This window comes from Aspergillus candidus (assembly GCF_002847045.1).
Source record: "Aspergillus candidus strain CBS 102.13 unplaced genomic scaffold BDW47scaffold_5, whole genome shotgun sequence".
In the NCBI taxonomy this organism is placed as follows: domain Eukaryota; kingdom Fungi; phylum Ascomycota; class Eurotiomycetes; order Eurotiales; family Aspergillaceae; genus Aspergillus; species Aspergillus candidus.
The window spans coordinates 152,425-169,547 of NW_020194010.1; the positions used below are offsets into that span (position 1 = coordinate 152,425).

Consider the following 17,123-nt stretch of genomic DNA (forward strand, 5'->3'; position numbering starts at 1 on the left):
GATGATTTGAGCCCGTTAATTCATGTAAGTCTCGTGCGAGTGCGTCCAGCCTAGGTTCATCTCCCCGACCGCATAGGGAAAAGACTGAGACGCAGTCTGTCCGATGACTCGGACAATTAGTCAAAACCTGACGGCTCAGGACCCCGCGAATAGGAGGGATTTACACAGCCACGCCAAGCGCCGGGAAGCCCAATTGGCGACCTGAAAGTGAGTTCGATTTTTGCTTTCCTTACCTAGGTAGGGAGAGACACACATGAAGAACCGCTTCCAGGTCACAGTACGAACGGATAGGCAAGCCATGTAGCCTGAGAAGTGGCGGTGATCACGGGAATCAAGGGATGTCGGCGGAGACTATCCCTTCCTTGCGGTGGGGGGAAACCCGGGGAATCAACGGTTAGGAAGGTAGGTGGTAGGTTATATGAGTGGCCAGATTTGATTGAATGGGTACAGGAGACCTGGTCGAACTGATGGGATCGTCCAATAGCACATGGGTAAGGACAATGAGGGCGTTCCATTCTATCATCCAAATATGCAATCCAATGAAAGAGGCAAACAGAAAGAAAAAAGACATTTAGTCCAGAGGCGCAGAAAGGGTGGAGAACTCGAGAACCGTTCCATGGTCAGAGATACAAAGAAGCGACATCCGAGAACGCTGGCTGGGCGTCCGCCTGGGATCATATGGCGAGAGAGGACCGAGGACCTGGACCTTCGGAACAAACAGTAGAGGTTCTTGTGATATAGCTGGTCACGCCCGGGGGAATCAAACAATGAAAAGCAAACCATCTTCCAAGAAGTAAACAAGAAACCAAACCAAAAAAAAAAGAAAAGAAAAGAAAAGAAAGAAAAAGGAGAAAGAGAAGAGAAAAGAAAGGAACATCAACAAGGACGCGGGTGGTGAGAGTTTCTGAGATCATCAAATGTCATTCCGCATAAACGACTCCCGGTCGATAGCGGCTAAGTGATTCAAGCCGCATCAACGTAGTTACTGTTCGGTCTTAGTGAGAAGCACCTTCAATGGTTTCAAGTCCAGAGGCTTACCTAGGAAAGATACCGACCCGGTCACCAATCCGTCCCGTCCACCAATCCTCAGTCTTCTCGGTGCGCTTGAGAATGGTGATGACCTCTCCCTTCTTGAAACCCAAGTCCCCATCCTGGTCGGCATCAAAGGTGTACAGCGCAATCGCCTGGTCCTGTCGCAAGGCCGCACCACCCCCTGTTCGATTTCCAAAGACTGGCTTGGGGGCGGTAGGTCGAGTGGGCTTGCGATCCGAATATACATAGTCGTCCTCGTATGGGGTGGTGTTGCTTCGACTACGGCTGGCCGTGTCGAAAGTGTCGCGATTGTAACGGGCCGTGGCAGAGCGACCCAGCCCAGCGCCGCCTGCCGGTCGATCATAGACATCGTCGGCCCAGGTGTTCGCGCGACGGGGTCCGTCAAGACTTTGATCGTCGCTGCTACTCAAGCCGCCCCGGTCGCGCCGAACACCCTCACCGTACGCATCGCCCCGACGTCCCTCCCACACCACGTCGTCATGGCGATCATCATAGATCGGGATGTCGTTGTACATGGCATCCCCATGGCCCCGTCCATTGCCAAAGAATGCACGAGAGTTCAAAACACGCATCAGGGCGTCGGTACTTGGGGGAGGTCGGATAGTTCCACTGAGCAGCTGGCGCGCAGAGACTCGGCTATTGTACATTTTCTCGTTGGCATCCTTTCGCTCCACGAGCATGCTGCCTTCCAAACTGATACCGGCGAAGAGTCCCTTGGTCTTCGAATAGGAAAACACCGCGGCGACACCGCGCGTATTCGCGGCACCGGCCGCTTCCGCATTGCGCCCTACCGGTCCTGCGGCGATCGAAACATTGCCTCCCAGCGTCAGAGTTCCCACTTGCGAAAAGGTCCGAACCGCGGCGGCATCGTTGAGGATAAAGACGAAGTCGGTCAACTCAAATCCAATCTGCCCTCCAAACCCGGCACCGGCAGTTGCAATGGCCGACGGGGCAGACCAAGAACCATCGGCCAGACGGGCGACGACCACACCAGAGCCAAATCGAGCAGAGCCGAGGAATCCCGCTTTCAAGACAGTGAGAATAGCCAGTCCCTACAGCACCAGGCGGGATCGTTAGTGACATCCTGAACTCTCGCCCTTGTTCTCTGGTTTCCACACTACTCACCTTGGCGCCTGCCAGGATCTCAGGCGGAATCACTTTGTCGGGGCCAAACGATTGTCGCGGGTCGATGAAGGACGCAAGGATTTTTCCAACCTTCTTGCATTCGCCTGTTGAGGTACAAAGCCGTTGTCAGCACGGAACTCGCCCCCTCTCGTAAATTGCGGGGAAATTGAGAACACCGGTGGTCTATACGTACTTCCCAGAGACGACGGCAAGGGATTGTGGATTCCGAGAGGCATCTTGACTGTGCTCGTCGGGATCTAGGAGAGAGAAAGAGAAGAGGGTAGGTGAAGTTTTAGTTTGTAGGAAAGAGATAGATTTAAGAGAAGGGAGAGGGAGGGGGGGTATGTTCAGCTTCTGCGACGGGAGTTCGTCCTAGTGGAAGCGACCGGGGTGGTTGTTCAAAAGCAGGCGGGCGGATGTCCGGCTGAATTGACCCCGAGTAAGCCAGTGTACTTCTAGTAGTTCGCCGAGTAAGGTACAGATCAGTCCTAGTTGCGGCGCAACGATGCTCAACCACGTTTTCAGTAATGTCCAATGAAAGGGCAGATAGAAAGGGAGAAGAAGAACGAGATTTGCAGCAGAATAGAGCTGCCTAGTCTTAGCACAAACTAATATAATCAATCTATAATCATTACGGGGTCCTTCACGTGCTATGCGTGAATAGTAAGATGGTCCGGAGTAGGTATAGCCAGGTATGGCCTGAGGTGCCTGGCATGCATACAGCGTATGGTAACATGTTTTCAGTATCTGCTCAGTGCTTCTCTTGAAATCCCTTGAGTACAGACATGTGGAAATTTTTGATTAGAGATTGTTTTAAAATAGCATTGGAATGGAAAAATTCATTATCATGTTTAACATTTCATTCCTATCCCATTACCCTGTCATGGCACATCAATCAAGCATATATTGTTCCTGAACAGCAGCAGTACCTAATACGGTGGATGTTATCTACTTACCGATTCCTGCATGCTTGGATACCTGAGGCTGCCAGATGGCCGGAGCGGCATAGCCACCGCCCGAGACTCCGCGACATCATCGTGACAACCATCACAAATCACAATTGATACTGCAGGGCTGTGTCCGTTGCCCCCCAATCCTGGCGCTGCCGTTGATCAATTGGTCTACTTTGGATAAAGTCATTCCTTGGCAATGATCTGAAAGAGGTGGTGTGACAAATGGCTACAGGTACACTCTATTGAGCCACCCCGGTCGACATGCAATTCAGCCATGCTAACCTAGACATTACTCCAGTGCGAATCTGCGTCTGCGGAGATGAAGGCACGGGCAAATCCAGCCTGATTACCTCTCTCGTCAAAGGCGTATTCGTCACCCATAAGATCCAGCCTATCCTACCCCAGATTACGATCCCTCCGACGATCGGAACCCCGGAGAATGTCACGACGACCACCGTGGTGGATACCTCTGCCCTGCCTCAGGAACGAAGCAATCTGGGCCGGGAGATCCGGAAGGCCAATGTGATTCTGCTAGTGTACTCGGACCACTACAGCTATGAGAGAGTCGCTCTCTTCTGGCTGCCGTATTTTCGGTCCCTAGGCGTCAATGTGCCCGTGGTGCTGTGCGCCAACAAATCCGACCTGGCCGTCGGTCACAGTGAGGCCCAGGTCATTGAGGAGGAGATGCTGCCGTTGATGGCGGAGTTCAAAGAGATTGACTCGTGTATTCGCACGAGCGCTCGAGAACATCGCAACGTGAACGAGGCCTTCTTCCTCTGCCAGAAAGCCGTCACCCATCCCATCGCGCCGTTGTTCGACACCAAGGAGTCGTCCTTGAAGCCGGCCGCCATCGCAGCACTGCAGCGCATCTTCTATTTGAACGACAAGGATCGCGACGGGTACCTTTCGGATAAAGAGATCAAGGACTTTCAAATGAGGTGCTTCGAAAAGGCGTTGAGTGAAGAGGACCTGATTCACATCAAGGATACCATCCTGAAGACTCACCCGACGTCGGTGACGCCGTCAGGCATCGATTGCCCTGGTTTCATACAACTCAACAGGTTGTACGCGGAGAAGGGACGCCACGAGACCGTTTGGATCATCCTGCGCGCGTATCAATACACGGACAATCTCTCCTTACAGGAGAGCTTCCTCCATCCCAGATTCGAAGTTCCCCCGTACGCATCCGCGGAACTGTCGCCGGAGGGATATCGCTTCTTTGTGAACCTCTTCCTCCTCTCCGACAAGGACAATGACGGTGGACTCAATGATGCCGAGCTAGCCTCGCTGTTTGCCCCAACACCGGGCCTACCGGCTTCGTGGGCGGACGGTTCTTTCCCATCGTCTACTGTGCGAAATGAAGCCGGCCATGTTACGCTGCAGGGCTGGCTCGCGCAATGGAGCATGACCACCTTCCAGTCGCCGAAGGAGACATTGGAGTATCTTGCCTACTTGGGGTTTGAATCAGCCGACCGAAGCAATCAGTCGACGACAGCCGCATTAAAAGTGACTCGGCCACGGAAGCGGCGGAGACGTCCCGGGAGGGTTGGTCGCAACGTCGTCCTTGGACACGCTCTGGGTGCGCCTGGGTCTGGGAAGTCGGCCCTCCTCGATGCCTTTCTCTCGCGTGGCTTCAGCACGACGTATCACCCCACCATTCAACCTCGCACTGCAGTCAATACTGTCGAACTGCCGGGCGGTAAACAGTGCTATTTGATCCTGGATGAGTTGGGCGAACTGGAACCGGCTATCCTGGAGAACCAAGCGAAATTGCTGGATCAATGCGACGTGATCGTGTACACTTATGACTCGTCGGATCCGGATTCTTTCGCGTATATCCCCGCTCTACGGTCGAAGTATCCGCATCTCGAAGAGCTCCCGAGTGTGTTCATTGCGCTCAAGGCAGATTTGGACCGGACGACCCAACGAGCCGAGTACCAACCGCACGAATACACGGCCATGCTGAACATGTCCAGTCCACCTCTCCATGTCAGCGCGACGTGGAGCTCCATCCAAGAGGTTTTTGTCCACATTGCAGAAGCGGCCATGGAACCCAGCACGGCGTTCCCCCGGAGCGAGGAAGACGATGAAGGCAAATGGATGGCTTGGGGGATTGCCCTGGGGGCTGTGGTCTGCGCCGGGGCCGCGGCGGTGATGATCTGGCGCCGAGTCAGCGGCAGCGGGGTTTAGTGTGCGAGTTATAATCGATACCCATATTCTTGTATTTATAGTAATATTTGGCGATGTTAAATACAAGCAATGATCATGATAGGGATGGTGCGCCTGCTACTATCGTGTGCCTACTGTGGTAGACTACTTAGACATCTACTGGCAATTTAATCGTAATCATCGAAGTTTCACAACATTCAATATAACGAAAAGAACTCAGGGGAAATTATATATATAAAGCCACTAGTAAATGAGCATCCTAGGAATGCAAGCGTACTCGGGAGACACTACCGACCCCCAACGATCTAACCCACCACGTATGATTGACTGCGGCCCCGCTGCGCCGACCAGACTAAGCCAGTGGCAGCCTCAGGACACGCGAGACGGACGGGACCTTTCCAGCCCAACAAACCCCAGAAAACCTTCTCCTCACACGCGGGAGAGCCTCGTTTCCCCGAACTTTAATCTTGACACTTCTTACCTTCGTCTGTCTACGGTCATATCTGTTTCTCAGCGCAGGCTTTTGGACTTTTATCGCGCTCCTCGACACCCTACGTCGTTCCTTTCGTTCGGAAACACAAGATCTGTTCCGCCCCATCAGAGAGGAGTGGAAAGCGAAGCTTACCATAGCACGCTCGGTCGCCTCAACCGCTAGACGCTTACGCTATTTTTATTCTTGTTTTTGACAATAGACTCACAGTTAAGATCAAGACTGTGGTATTTAAGTTCGACTCGGGTATCCTTCAGCGCCCGCCTGGAGTAGCACCGTCTGTGGTGCCACTCTCGGGGGGATAAGAAGCACTGCGGCACCGTTGCGCCGCTACGCGCCCGACCTGTTCTGCCCATACTCCGTGGCATTCACCATATCTCTACGGTTGCAGAAGTGATTCCCCATTGTCTGGACCAATCTTGGTCCATTTAATAGTTGCAACCATGTTGTAAGGATCCCCTCGACCCCCTTAAACTTGTGGCTGTTTTGCTTGCGTGTCGGTGCCGTAAGCTCCGCGCGGCAGCGCCACAGGCAGTCGGTTGCCTTCCATGGGACCCCCAGCCTCCGTTCATCTAAGGGTCATCACTCTATCTGTTGTACTGACATCCCCACTGTAGTGTCCTTCCACCCCCGCCGCCTCGCTATACTATCCCAATTGCCTATGCAGCCGGGGCATCAAATGGCATGCCCGTCCCGGTCGTGGAGACCAACAATGTGATCCGCCACCCGGAAGGCGGGTGTTCATTGCAGGTCGGAGAAGGTATGTCGCGTGCACTTGCGAGAGTCGCGAGAGTATTAGAGGCGTGGGCGTACTGACCTCTGGTGGTCGATAGGAACATATCACCTCAAAGACGACCTCCACCTGGCGACCCCGCCCCCGCATCCTTCCGAAGCACCGATCATAAACCCAAATCCGCTCCAGACTGTCCCGACTCCGCCCACATCCGGTGTAAAGCTGTCTTTGGTGAGCCTTGGCCAGCGGGTGAAGACGCCCGTGCTCAAGCTGAAAGAGAATGGGCATACCCCTCTGTTTGGCGAGGGAAATCCCGCTCTGGCGTCCCCGCCTGTGAAGGAAGGCGTCAAGCGAAGGAAACCGAAAAACAACATCGTCAAGAGCAGCTCCTCGTTCGTCTCGCGAGTGATCACCCACGAAGCGGTGTCCAAAAGATTGAACGACCGGAGTCCGGACGGTATATTCGCGTTCGCTAACATCAATCGCGCATTCCAGTGGCTGGACGTCACTTCCAAGCAGAAGGAGGAACCGCTTGCAAAGATCCTCTTCACAAAAGCCCATATACTCAGCCACGACGTGAACGACTTGACCAAAAACCCGTCGCACATCGATGTCGTCATGGGATCGTCCGCCGGCGATATCATCTGGTACGAGCCCATCTCGCAGAAATACGCGCGGATCAACAAGAACGGGATCGTCAACGGGACCTCGGTCACCCATATCGGATGGATCCCGGGCTCTGAGAATCTTTTTGTCGCGGCGCACGCCAATGGGCAGCTCGTCGTGTATGATAAGGAGAAGGAGGATGCGCCGTTCGCGCCTGAAATCAACCATCCCTCCGCAGAGACCGGTCAACTCCCGCTGCAAGTGTTGAAGTCAGTCAACTCCAGGAACCAGAAGACGAATCCGGTCGCGGTGTGGAAGCTGGCGAAGCAAAAGATCACCCAGTTTGCATTTTCCCCCGATCACCGCCATGTGGCCATCGTTCTGGAGGATGGGTCTCTCCGGGTGATGGATTATTTGAAGGAAGAGTATGTCTTCACTTATTTTTTTGCTCAGAATGATTATTGCGGGGTACTCGGCTAGAGACAAGTTGCTAATTCATCTCTAGGGTTACTGATATCTTTCGGAGCTACTACGGCGGCTTGATCTGCGTCTGCTGGTCACCCGACGGCAAGTACATCTTGACGGGCGGACAAGACGATCTGGTGACAATCTGGTCGCTCCGAGAACGCAAGATCGTTGCGCGATGCCAAGGCCATAACTCGTGGGTATCTACGGTAGCGTTCGACCCGTGGCGATGCGACGAGCGAACGTACCGATTTGGCAGTGTCGGCGACGATTGCCGTCTCCTCCTCTGGGATTTCAGCGTGGGCATGCTTCATCGCCCGAGGGCAGTACGTTCTCTCTGCCCTCAGAACATTGTGGAATATTCCCAAAAGGCCCAACTTGCTGACATATATCAAACAGCACCAAGCCAGCGCTCGCCAACGCACCAGTTTAGTCGCACCCCTACCACACACCAATCGCCACCGGGCCGACAGCGCCGGCAACCGGATACGGTCCGATTCCCAACGAACGGCGGACACCGACGGAGACTGCGATCACGCCGTCCGGCATCCTGTGGAACCCAGAGCACGGACCGCCCTGTTGCCCCCGATCATGGTATGCCTGCATCCCATTCATTGAGCGAGTCACCGGAACAGAACCTAACCAAGCACATCAACAGTCCAAAATCGTGGGCGAGGACCCGGTCTGCTGGCTAGGCTTCCAAGAAGACTCAATCATGACCTCTTCTCTCGAAGGTAACGCACTACCCACCCCCAACCATCTCCTCAGCGGCGAATGCTAACACGATCTGTCCATGTCCAGGCCACATCCGCACCTGGGACCGACCTCGAGAAGGCATCAACGATAGTTACAACGCCCACGCCTCGTCATCGGCCATTAGTGCCAGCGTTGCGGGGTCCGGATCTGGCCGGGGAGGCTCAACGATCGGGTCGTTGTGAGTTAGGTTAGCCTGGCACCTGACTTCTTTTCTTTCTTCTTTCCTTCCTTCCGGTGGGAGAAAGGGAGGGAGGGATGCGCCTGTAGATATGAATGAGCTTTGTGTGTTCCTGATATACCCATTGAACGTGATATGTTTTGTTTTGAGTATTATTGTTGTTTTTGTTTTCTCTTTCGTTTTCTTTTTCTTTCATTATGCGTTCTGTTGTATCCAGCGCTGTCATTCATACCAAGATCTTTTACCAGAGCGATTGATGAAGCCACAACCAAACCCCAAACATCTCCTAGGTAGATATATACATATCTGCTCAAAACATAGACACATAGTACACCGCAACCGACGGAAAAATGAAAGCCATTCCTGACCCACTCAGTTCCCTCCCACCTCGCGGTAAGGAAGAAAGAAAACCCTATCTGTCCCGCCATAAACGCACCATGGGAAGCAAGGAAGTCCACTCAGCTCGTCCAACCATGCACATGCACTGCAGAGATATGGGAATTTGACACGTCCTATATGCGCCAAATCAAAGTTAGATATAGAGCTAGTGAAGTACACTTGGATGGGTATGTTTATTGATTTGCATGGTTATTGCAGACTAGCCGCAGATGTATGTTTATATATGTATGTGGTACTTATTTAATTGAACAGATACTTACCCAGATAGACAAAATCATAGAAGGGTAGAAAATGTAGATTTGAAAAGGAAAGACTCGTATTAACTGCAACCAGGTACGTAGATACATGTATCAAAGACCAAACCAGCCAATGTCATAACGGGGGGTGTGTATGGGTGCGATGGGTTCCGCCGCAGTAGAAAGAAAGAGAGAATAGAAACATTGAAAAAAATAAATAAAATCATTACCCAAGAAAGAGAATAGAAAAAAAAAAGTACCTGCATAAACGATGAATGATAGAAATGAAGAGAGAAAAAAAAAAAAAAAGGAAGACAGGGGGAGATGGAATATGGTCGTTTCGTTTCGAACGTGGGTGGAGGAAGAGGGCGGGATGGGTTGTTGAACTTTTGTTTCGGTGTCGGACTCGGACGTGATACTTGCTCGCTTGTTCGTTTGTTTATAGGGGCTAGTACAGACTTGCCTACCTATATGACTCTCTGGTACTCACATGATGCGGTCACAGAGCGAAAGCGAACAGCGTCATGAGGAAAGATCCGGCGACGGGGACGACGACGGCGGGCGAGGCGGCGCTGGATTCGGTGGGCGTGGACGATGCGGAAGTACTTGTAGCCGAAGGTGACGCTGTTCATCAAGGAAAAATACAGTGTTAGACAGACGTTCTTGGTGACATCTTATATGGTACTCACCAAGGGGGGTGGAGCTGGAGGGAGCGGTGCTATATGAAGGTGAAGGTGCAGAGTAAGGCGTGAAGATGGGGATATGGTGCTTGGTATTGGTGTTGGGGAGGGGGTGGTTTATTAATGGTGCTGATGTGGTTGTGGTAGTTGTTGAGAGTTGGGTGAAGGTTGTAGGTGCAAGAGTAGTAGTGGTGCTGATGGAGACTTTGGTGTTTGTGCAGGTGCAGTGTTGGGGAGAGCGAGGTGCTGGAGTGGTGATGGTGGTGGAGCATGATGATCTTTTCTTCTTACCCGACTTAGGGGGATCAGCCACATTGGTGACTTCAAAGTGCTGCGACTGGGCGAGGATGCCGGTGTTCTTCTTGTCATCGCGGATGAAGTTGAACTGGTACTCTTTGCTGTTGGGGAGGTCAGCAGCCGTAGGCTTATATCGCAACCAGAGCACAACTGGAAGCAATAAAACACACCCTTTCTCGATGCCCCAGACAGGCTTGATGGTGTGAGAACGTTCAGACACCTTGATGTCCTTGGCGACCTCCTTGTGGACGTTGGAGGAGTTGGATCCACCGTTCATGTTGACCAGTTGGATGTTGAACGTGATGGGATCCGAGCTGGACCAAGTCAGTCAGTAATACTAAGATGGTTGATTTGGATGAGGCAAAGCGTACTCCACGTTTCTCCACTTGATCTCATAGGGCTTGCTCAGGTCCACCTTGTCGTCCTGATCAGGCGCAGAGATGGTGAGAGCTGGATAGGAAGAACTTGTCAGCGACTGAACCGACCTTTCATTACAAACTCAAATGCATAGAAGAGACACATACCAACTGTCGAGACAGCGCAGGCAACAAGGGCAAAGATGTTGAAACGCATGGTGGTCAGGGATATAGAATGAAGAGACGAGGTATTAGGGTATCACAAAGAACAGAGAAGATCAAAGATGGCAAAAAATGCAAATGGTGAATGGTTCAAGAAGACAAGACGCCTGATATATATTAGATTAAAAGATTATTGAAAGCAGTGCTTAGACAGAAGATGATAATCGAGAAACCGACTGGGGAGAACGAAGCAGCTTTATACTTGACCGGACTCGGCCTCGACCAGGTTCATCCGCCCACGTCCTTGACATCCTTTGCTCCTCGTTTCCCTATCTGCTTCCCTTTTTTCCTTTTTCCCTTCACCTTTTATTGAATTTTATTTTCTGACTTCCTATCCTGGATTGACCGATAGGAGAAAATAATCGTTGATGCAGGCAGCGGCAAGCACAAGGGAAGCGAGGGGCCCGACAGATGATCTGTCCTTCATCCCAGGCCCAGCCATTTTTATCCCATCGCTTGGCTAGGGAAAGTCCAAAGTTTCCCACAGACGTTTCCTACAATCTATTTCATTGGCTAAAGCTAAATTCATCTGCAGGTTCATATTCCTCTTTTAGTTCACTACCTTGAGGTCTGTGGATGACAGGGTAGTAATCTCTCTTGCAGGAGGTTTCCTCCCTTCCAAGGAGATGTTATCTAGGGACCGTTTCGACGTCACGTTGACTGTCTCCCTTCAAGGATGTAGAACATCGTGCCCAGGAAGGTCGTGAGATGACCACCTGGGCTCCCAGAACGACATCCACTGTGGAACCATGATCTGATGGGTCGAAGATCCCTTGGCGCATGAGTGGGGGAACTTACTGCAGCATCCTGAGCACACTATTTACCAGGCACAGAAGATGTACTATTTCGTTCATGGTCCGAGAATCTTGTTTTGCAGGATAACGCGCCATCGCTTGGGTCATATGTACCGACCCAGTGGAGCAGCTGGTTAGGACTTGACCGTTGGAACGACCGTAACGGTGATGGGCAGAATAACGAACCGTCGGTACTGATCGGTCCCAAGCCCAATTGCCATGTACGGAGTAAGAAGGTTCATGAAACGTAAGAAAGAAGACGCGCACGCAAGTTACCTCGGACAAATCCGATAATTCAGTGCCAGAGAACCGCCGCCCCAGGTGCATCAGGTGCAGATATTCGAACTCGTCATATGTGATGCCACAGACTAGTGACTTCGGCCACCGATGTTCTCCCCTCCCCGACCGACCTCGATCGCAAAACGTTGGCTTACCGGTGGTCCGATAACACCGGTACGAGTTGTCGAAAGAAAGACTCGTCGGATGAAAATATGACGACTCTATTATTAGCGGGCTGATTGTCATCCGGATAGACGCCGAGGCTCGGCGCAACAGCATAGAGGCAAGCAGAGCCTTACGCACACATAGCCTAGACTACAATCTAGACGTCTACAATGTGCATCGATGTCTCTGTTAGACGCAGAAGTCAGGTTTCCACGTTTCCAGTCCCACCATGTTGATCGAAGCCGTACTCAGCATCTCTCCTCGAACTAATAATAACTGACGCACCCCCAAGGATGTTGGACACTCCAGAACTCCGGGTCTTGCTTACGACGGCCGACATAAAGAGCTTCATAGATCTTGCACATGATCGCAGGTTGGACAAAATCATAAGACGCGGCGTCAGTATCTCTATTAGCCTATACGCCTTCCTCTCTTCAATCTAAGGACGGTCTTCTAGATCTAGACGATGACGAAGCCGGCACCAAGACAGATCACCAACTTACAAATTACAGTCTCACCGCTATATATATGGAGTATCTAGAGAGAATTCAATTACCATTAGGTATATTCAAACAACCAAATGTCATCTCGCTTATATGATCCATATTCATGGGAAGATGGAAGAAGCTGCGCTAATTATTGGAGACCGACTAACCCCAATTTGCCTTGGCTACTGTGATAGGGCTGCCCTGCTCGAAAAAAAAATGATAGGGTTAGACTATAGACCATCTCGCTGAAGTCTAGACCCTAAAAAGAAAAGAAAACGAAAAAGAAAGATGGAATTGCATGCCTCCCAGATCGCCCGTTTGGGACTGATTCTAGTATGTAGGTATCAAACCCATAACTCTAGAAGGCTAGAGCACTGGCGTCGCTCAAATATAGTTCCACGATATTTGCCCTACCGGTTCCATGGTGGGTACCACACCGCTGGTGCAATTTGCGATGTACAACTGAACCAGAATTCATTGCAAGGGAAAAGAACTCTGATTGAACTTACATATTCCCTGTCACTTTCTTCCTTTCCCTCCTCTCTATACCTTCTTTTACCAGACATCGCACAGGAGAGAGCAGATGAAACCAGAACAGCCCATTATATTATGGTTCGACGGGAACAGCATCAAGTTAAGGAAAATGCCACATCTAAAGCTCTTCTCGACAATGTTGAGCCTATTTCTGGATGAGACTTTGAATACCCCCTGTCGGCCAGTCAATCACCAGCAGAAGGCATGGCGATAGTGACACTGAGCCCTAAGCGAGAACCGTCTCACCTCTCGCCGTCGCTCGAGTGTTACTCCGGAGATCTGTTTAGTCCAGTGATAAATGCCTCAAAACGCCGAAACAATTGGCCGAACTGCGAAACAACGGTCTAATATCCTGAGATGCCCGGTATCATGCGACAAATTCACCATCCTCAGCAGACGATGTGTGACTTCGGAGTGATAAGCTTTTGAGTTATCATGGCTTGGTCGACACGCTTTGACGGCCCTTCGTAGGACCTGTTCTTTCCCTGGAGAACATGGACGTTTGGGCTATATTGTCTCACGTCTAGTTTGGTTGCTCAGCTAGAGCTAATTATCAGTGGCCCGGCATAGTGAGGTCGAGCAAACAGTCGTTTTCTCCTTCAACTAGACTGTATCTAGTGTTCGAGCTTAAAAAGCCTCAAAATCCCATCGACACAGACAATCTAGAACTTCAGGTCAGTGCTACCAAAAAGAGGCAGTGTCTCAGGATATAAAGTCCGCCAACGTCCCCTCCGGCTATCAAACACTGCAAGCCCATCGCTCAATCACTTTCTATTGAAAGAGCAGACTCACTCTATCTATCGCTCCTCTTACTTGGTGTTATTCACATCCTTTATCATATCCACTTAGACCTCAACAGTCTCAACCACACCACCAAACTTCAACATGAAGTTCCAAACCGCCGCACTCGTCGTCGCCCTCTGCGGCTCCGTCCTCGCCGCGCCCCCCTCGAGCTACCACAACGAGCAGAGCATCATTCCCGGATGGCCGCCGTTCGGTGACAGCGACTTCTCCAAGGCCTCTGCTCCTGTGCAGCCCGTCGCTAGGGCTGAATTCGAGGAGGGCGGCGAGATTTCTCTCGTGCCCAACCTTCTCGACCTCATGCGCAAGGCTCTGTTTGAGCTCTTGAAGAAGCGTCTAGGCGAGTTCGAAGGAAGCGACGCAGGCAGCACCGCCAGCGATAACTCCGACCCAAAGAATCTGGGCAGCAAGCTTGCTGCCCTGGGACCGCTAGAGGTGGACCTTCCCGGTGTTGATGCCACTGTCATTTTCGATCAAATTGCCAATTGATCTGGGTAGTGAGCTGTGTATGAAGAGATTATTTGGAATGGATCAAATGGATTCTTGTGTTGGGTGTATCACTGGCCTTTTTTTGTTGCAATGTACTTGGAGGGGGCTGATTCACTGCATGGGCGTACACTACCTAGACACTGGTAGCATGAGCAAGGCTTGCCATTCAACTGACCATGTCTCTTGCTGATATAGACTATTAGTATCCAGATAGTTGCAAATTAGTCTTTGATGAAATGATATTTGTTGAAGTGTTTTGACATCTGCGCACTTGCCTTATAGATCATTGGCTAATAGTGGAAATCATGCCAGTGGCTCATTATAGTACACATTCTAAGCAACCTTAAAATATTTCTGAAACATCTTGTCTCTCATTTAACAACCATCTATCAGGAAAATCCAAACAACAAACCAGGCGACAATGCGATACAACAAGTCGCAAACAAGTGGCACTTTATACGATGCAATACGAGCGATTATGTCATCGACAACTGACCAGCCCAATCAAATCCCCCCACCAAGTGGATTCTCGGCTCTCCCCCTCGCAGTCCAACGCTGTATATTAGTCGCTCTGATCCCCAGTTTGTGGGTTTGTTTGGGAAAAAAACAACAGCTTCCTGGTCGCGATCTACAGAGGCATGCACAGGACACCTCGGATACATTTGCGACACACAGGTACCAGTAGTGACTTCAAACATGGATGACAAGGGCGGGAGCCCTCTAAATGTCAGTTGGCTCTTCCTCGCCCCGCTTGGACGGTTGAACTGGGGTTTCCTTGGGGAGGAGAAAACGATATGACCGACTGTGAAGGGGGCTTGGCTAACGAGTTTGTACTTGTCTTGTGGTCTTTCAGGAACTGGAGAAGGAATATTGCCCACCTCTCGACGCAGCGTTGTTCACCGCGATCGCGTTCGATTACGATCTCGCGGATTCTACCCAGTTGCGCCAACTTCGCGATACACTTGATGCGCTTAAGCTCTCTGCGTGGGAGCAGGAGGATCTTCCGTTTGATCCTTCCGGCACGAGCGGGTTGAGCCCTACGACCGGTCAAGACCCCGACGGTATCCTCTCGGAGCGCAGCGTGTCCCAGAATGACACACGGTCGCGCGAAACCGACATTACCAGCCTGACGTCTGATTTCTCCTCCGTCAGTGTGGGCGATAAGGGGTCCAAAGGTGGCAGAAGGGATGTCTCATATATCGTTGGGCCTGATGGGTCGCTTGCTCTGACGGGCGCAAAGCAGGAGGACAAGATCTACTACCTGACGGAAATGTTCCCCTCTGTAGCGGATTTCACTATCCGGCATACTTTGGAAAAGGCCGATGGAGACGTCGAGCGATCGATGGATGTTCTTCTGAACCTCGCTTTTTTCGACGAGCAGTCTGGTAAGGACGACGAGGAGGATAAAGTCTGTATCCCCAAGGGCGTTGATGGCTTTGGGGACAACACCGGGGAGACCGGGCGCAAGAAAGGGCGCAGGAACAAGCAAAAGAAAAACAAGCAGCAGAGCTCAGTCGTGTCGTCTCCTTTGGATTCTGCATCTGCGATGGACTCGCCCGGTGTAGGTCCTGCTGTCAATAAGTGGGACGCGGCGCAGAAGGATGTGGATTTCATTCACTCCAGAACCGCGCCCATCCTAAAGAAGGAAACGGTGAAATCGGCCTACCATACCAACGGGGCGTCGCTGCCTGTGACAATTCGCGCTCTGGCAGAGCAACACGCGCCTAAGGATGAGCAAGAGATCAGCCAGGACTCAGTCCTGGTCGCACAGGTTACCGAACTGACCCAGGAGTTTCCGTCTGTGGCACCGACGATGTCCGCTGGGTTGCTCAAGGTGACCAGGGGCTCTGTGTCGGCGGCCAGTGAACTGGCAGCCGCCATGATCACCAGCCCAATGACTTCCTCGGTGTCAGACTTGATCAAGTTCACTGCGTCCCCGCCACCACTAGATCTTGACGATGCCGAAACGTCCCTGCCACGGAGCAGGAGTACCCGAGTCGCCCGGGATTTTGATCGTGCAAGGAGCTCCGCGGGGGCCCATTTCACCGCGAGCGCCGAGGCACTGTCGAAAGCGTCCGTGGCCTATCGACGCGGCAGGTCCGACCGACTGATGGGCGGCGCCGCCGCATACTATTCCGCCGTAGGACGCGATCATCTGGAACGGGCGAAACGGGACGCCGCAGATGCCGCCGACGCGCTCGTACACTCCCAGTCAACGTCGGACATGCTCGATCTCCACGGGGTCTCGGTTCAGGATGCCGTTCGCATCGCCAGCGATCGCGTCTCCGACTGGTGGGATTCCCTGGGCGATTCTAGATACATGCGCGGAGGCGCCGGCGGAGGCTATCGCATCGTGACGGGTCTCGGCCGACATAGCCACGATGGCACCTCCCGCCTGGGGCCGGCTGTGGGGAAGATGCTGGCGCGTGAAGGGTGGAGGGTCGCCGTGGGCCAGGGGGTTTTGACCGTTTTGGGGCCGGTTCGACATCGCTAGCAGTAGTTGTGCTTGCCTTGTTGATTTGAGTTTTGCATTTACTGTTGTGACTATGCTATGATACCCATCTCGCGCTTTTTTGCTTCGCGCTCGATGTCGGCGCCATCTATGTACCTACCTATTGTGCTCGGTATTTTGTACTTTTTTACCGTGGACGGGGTACAATGGAATATATTCTTTCACATTGAACAAAAATACTCGTTTTATTTTTTAATTTTTTTCCCCTAGACATTACGTTTACGTAGGGTACTACAGGTAAATTGACGTCTTATAGGAGGTTGTAGCATAGAAGGTTGTAGTATAGAAGAGATACCCGATGACGTAAATTGGAAAAGTGATGTATTCTCGCGACCTCAACAAT

General features: G+C 51.8%; 6 protein-coding genes across 6 annotated transcripts; 4 read left to right on the forward strand and 2 right to left on the reverse strand.

Annotated features, from left to right (window-relative positions):
• Positions 1 to 873: 873 nt before the first annotated feature.
• BDW47DRAFT_65364 (SYLF and SH3 domain-containing protein) lies at positions 874 to 2,731 on the reverse strand. Its single transcript, XM_024819537.1, has 4 exons — positions 2,372 to 2,731; positions 2,179 to 2,282; positions 1,039 to 2,105; positions 874 to 985 (listed from the first exon to the last, which is right to left on the reverse strand). The coding sequence occupies exons 1-4, from the start codon at positions 2,412 to 2,414 to the stop codon at positions 964 to 966; spliced, it is 1,236 nt and encodes a 411-aa protein (XP_024675217.1). The 5' UTR covers positions 2,415 to 2,731; the 3' UTR covers positions 874 to 963.
• Positions 2,732 to 3,237: 506 nt separating this feature from the next.
• Positions 3,238 to 5,419, forward strand: gem1 (ERMES complex Ca(2+)-binding regulatory GTPase GEM1). Its single transcript, XM_024820917.1, has 2 exons — positions 3,238 to 3,363; positions 3,430 to 5,419. The coding sequence occupies exons 1-2, from the start codon at positions 3,354 to 3,356 to the stop codon at positions 5,319 to 5,321; spliced, it is 1,902 nt and encodes a 633-aa protein (XP_024675218.1). The 5' UTR covers positions 3,238 to 3,353; the 3' UTR covers positions 5,322 to 5,419.
• A 325-nt stretch (positions 5,420 to 5,744) lies between these two features.
• Positions 5,745 to 8,750, forward strand: BDW47DRAFT_99691 (WD40 repeat domain-containing protein). Its single transcript, XM_024820918.1, has 7 exons — positions 5,745 to 6,238; positions 6,408 to 6,550; positions 6,624 to 7,554; positions 7,635 to 7,920; positions 7,994 to 8,188; positions 8,253 to 8,328; positions 8,396 to 8,750. The coding sequence occupies exons 1-7, from the start codon at positions 6,234 to 6,236 to the stop codon at positions 8,530 to 8,532; spliced, it is 1,773 nt and encodes a 590-aa protein (XP_024675219.1). The 5' UTR covers positions 5,745 to 6,233; the 3' UTR covers positions 8,533 to 8,750.
• Positions 8,751 to 9,225: 475 nt separating this feature from the next.
• Positions 9,226 to 10,868, reverse strand: BDW47DRAFT_99697 (GPI anchored serine-threonine rich family protein). The gene is made up of 5 exons (XM_024820919.1): positions 10,665 to 10,868; positions 10,512 to 10,590; positions 10,311 to 10,454; positions 9,853 to 10,241; positions 9,226 to 9,787 (listed from the first exon to the last, which is right to left on the reverse strand). Exons 1-5 carry the CDS (start codon positions 10,711 to 10,713, stop codon positions 9,663 to 9,665), a joined length of 786 nt encoding a protein of 261 aa, XP_024675220.1. The 5' UTR covers positions 10,714 to 10,868; the 3' UTR covers positions 9,226 to 9,662.
• A 2,995-nt stretch (positions 10,869 to 13,863) lies between these two features.
• Positions 13,864 to 14,268, forward strand: BDW47DRAFT_122774 (uncharacterized protein; the record flags this gene model as incomplete). The annotated part of the gene is made up of 1 exon (XM_024815915.1): positions 13,864 to 14,268. The coding sequence occupies one exon, from the start codon at positions 13,864 to 13,866 to the stop codon at positions 14,266 to 14,268; it is 405 nt and encodes a 134-aa protein (XP_024675221.1).
• Positions 14,269 to 14,798: 530 nt separating this feature from the next.
• BDW47DRAFT_99701 (Smr domain protein) lies at positions 14,799 to 16,776 on the forward strand. Its single transcript, XM_024820920.1, has 2 exons — positions 14,799 to 14,994; positions 15,122 to 16,776. Exons 1-2 carry the CDS (start codon positions 14,965 to 14,967, stop codon positions 16,760 to 16,762), a joined length of 1,671 nt encoding a protein of 556 aa, XP_024675222.1. The 5' UTR covers positions 14,799 to 14,964; the 3' UTR covers positions 16,763 to 16,776.
• Positions 16,777 to 17,123: the final 347 nt, after the last annotated feature.

Excerpts from the sequence above, each read along its gene's own strand:
- BDW47DRAFT_65364 (XM_024819537.1), bottom strand. The coding sequence starts at position 2,414 with ATGCCTCTCGGAATCCACAATCCCTTGCCGTCGTCTCTGGGAA. Across the intron at positions 2,283-2,371 it reads CTTGCCGTCGTCTCTGGGAA|GCGAATGCAAGAAGGTTGGA; the intron begins GTACGTATAGAC and ends GTACCTCAACAG. Across the intron at positions 986-1,038 it reads CGGGTCGGTATCTTTCCTAG|TAACTACGTTGATGCGGCTT; the intron begins GTAAGCCTCTGG and ends AAGACCGAACAG.
- BDW47DRAFT_99691 (XM_024820918.1), top strand. Across the intron at positions 6,551-6,623 it reads TTCATTGCAGGTCGGAGAAG|GAACATATCACCTCAAAGAC; the intron begins GTATGTCGCGTG and ends GGTGGTCGATAG. Across the intron at positions 7,921-7,993 it reads TGCTTCATCGCCCGAGGGCA|CACCAAGCCAGCGCTCGCCA; the intron begins GTACGTTCTCTC and ends TATATCAAACAG.
- BDW47DRAFT_99701 (XM_024820920.1), top strand. The coding sequence starts at position 14,965 with ATGGATGACAAGGGCGGGAGCCCTCTAAAT. Across the intron at positions 14,995-15,121 it reads AGGGCGGGAGCCCTCTAAAT|GAACTGGAGAAGGAATATTG; the intron begins GTCAGTTGGCTC and ends GTGGTCTTTCAG.
- BDW47DRAFT_99697 (XM_024820919.1), bottom strand. The coding sequence starts at position 10,713 with ATGCGTTTCAACATCTTTGCCCTTGTTGCCTGCGCTGTCTCGACAGTT. Across the intron at positions 10,591-10,664 it reads CTGCGCTGTCTCGACAGTTG|CTCTCACCATCTCTGCGCCT; the intron begins GTATGTGTCTCT and ends CTTCCTATCCAG. Across the intron at positions 10,242-10,310 it reads GTCTGGGGCATCGAGAAAGG|CAAAGAGTACCAGTTCAACT; the intron begins GTGTGTTTTATT and ends CCTCCCCAACAG.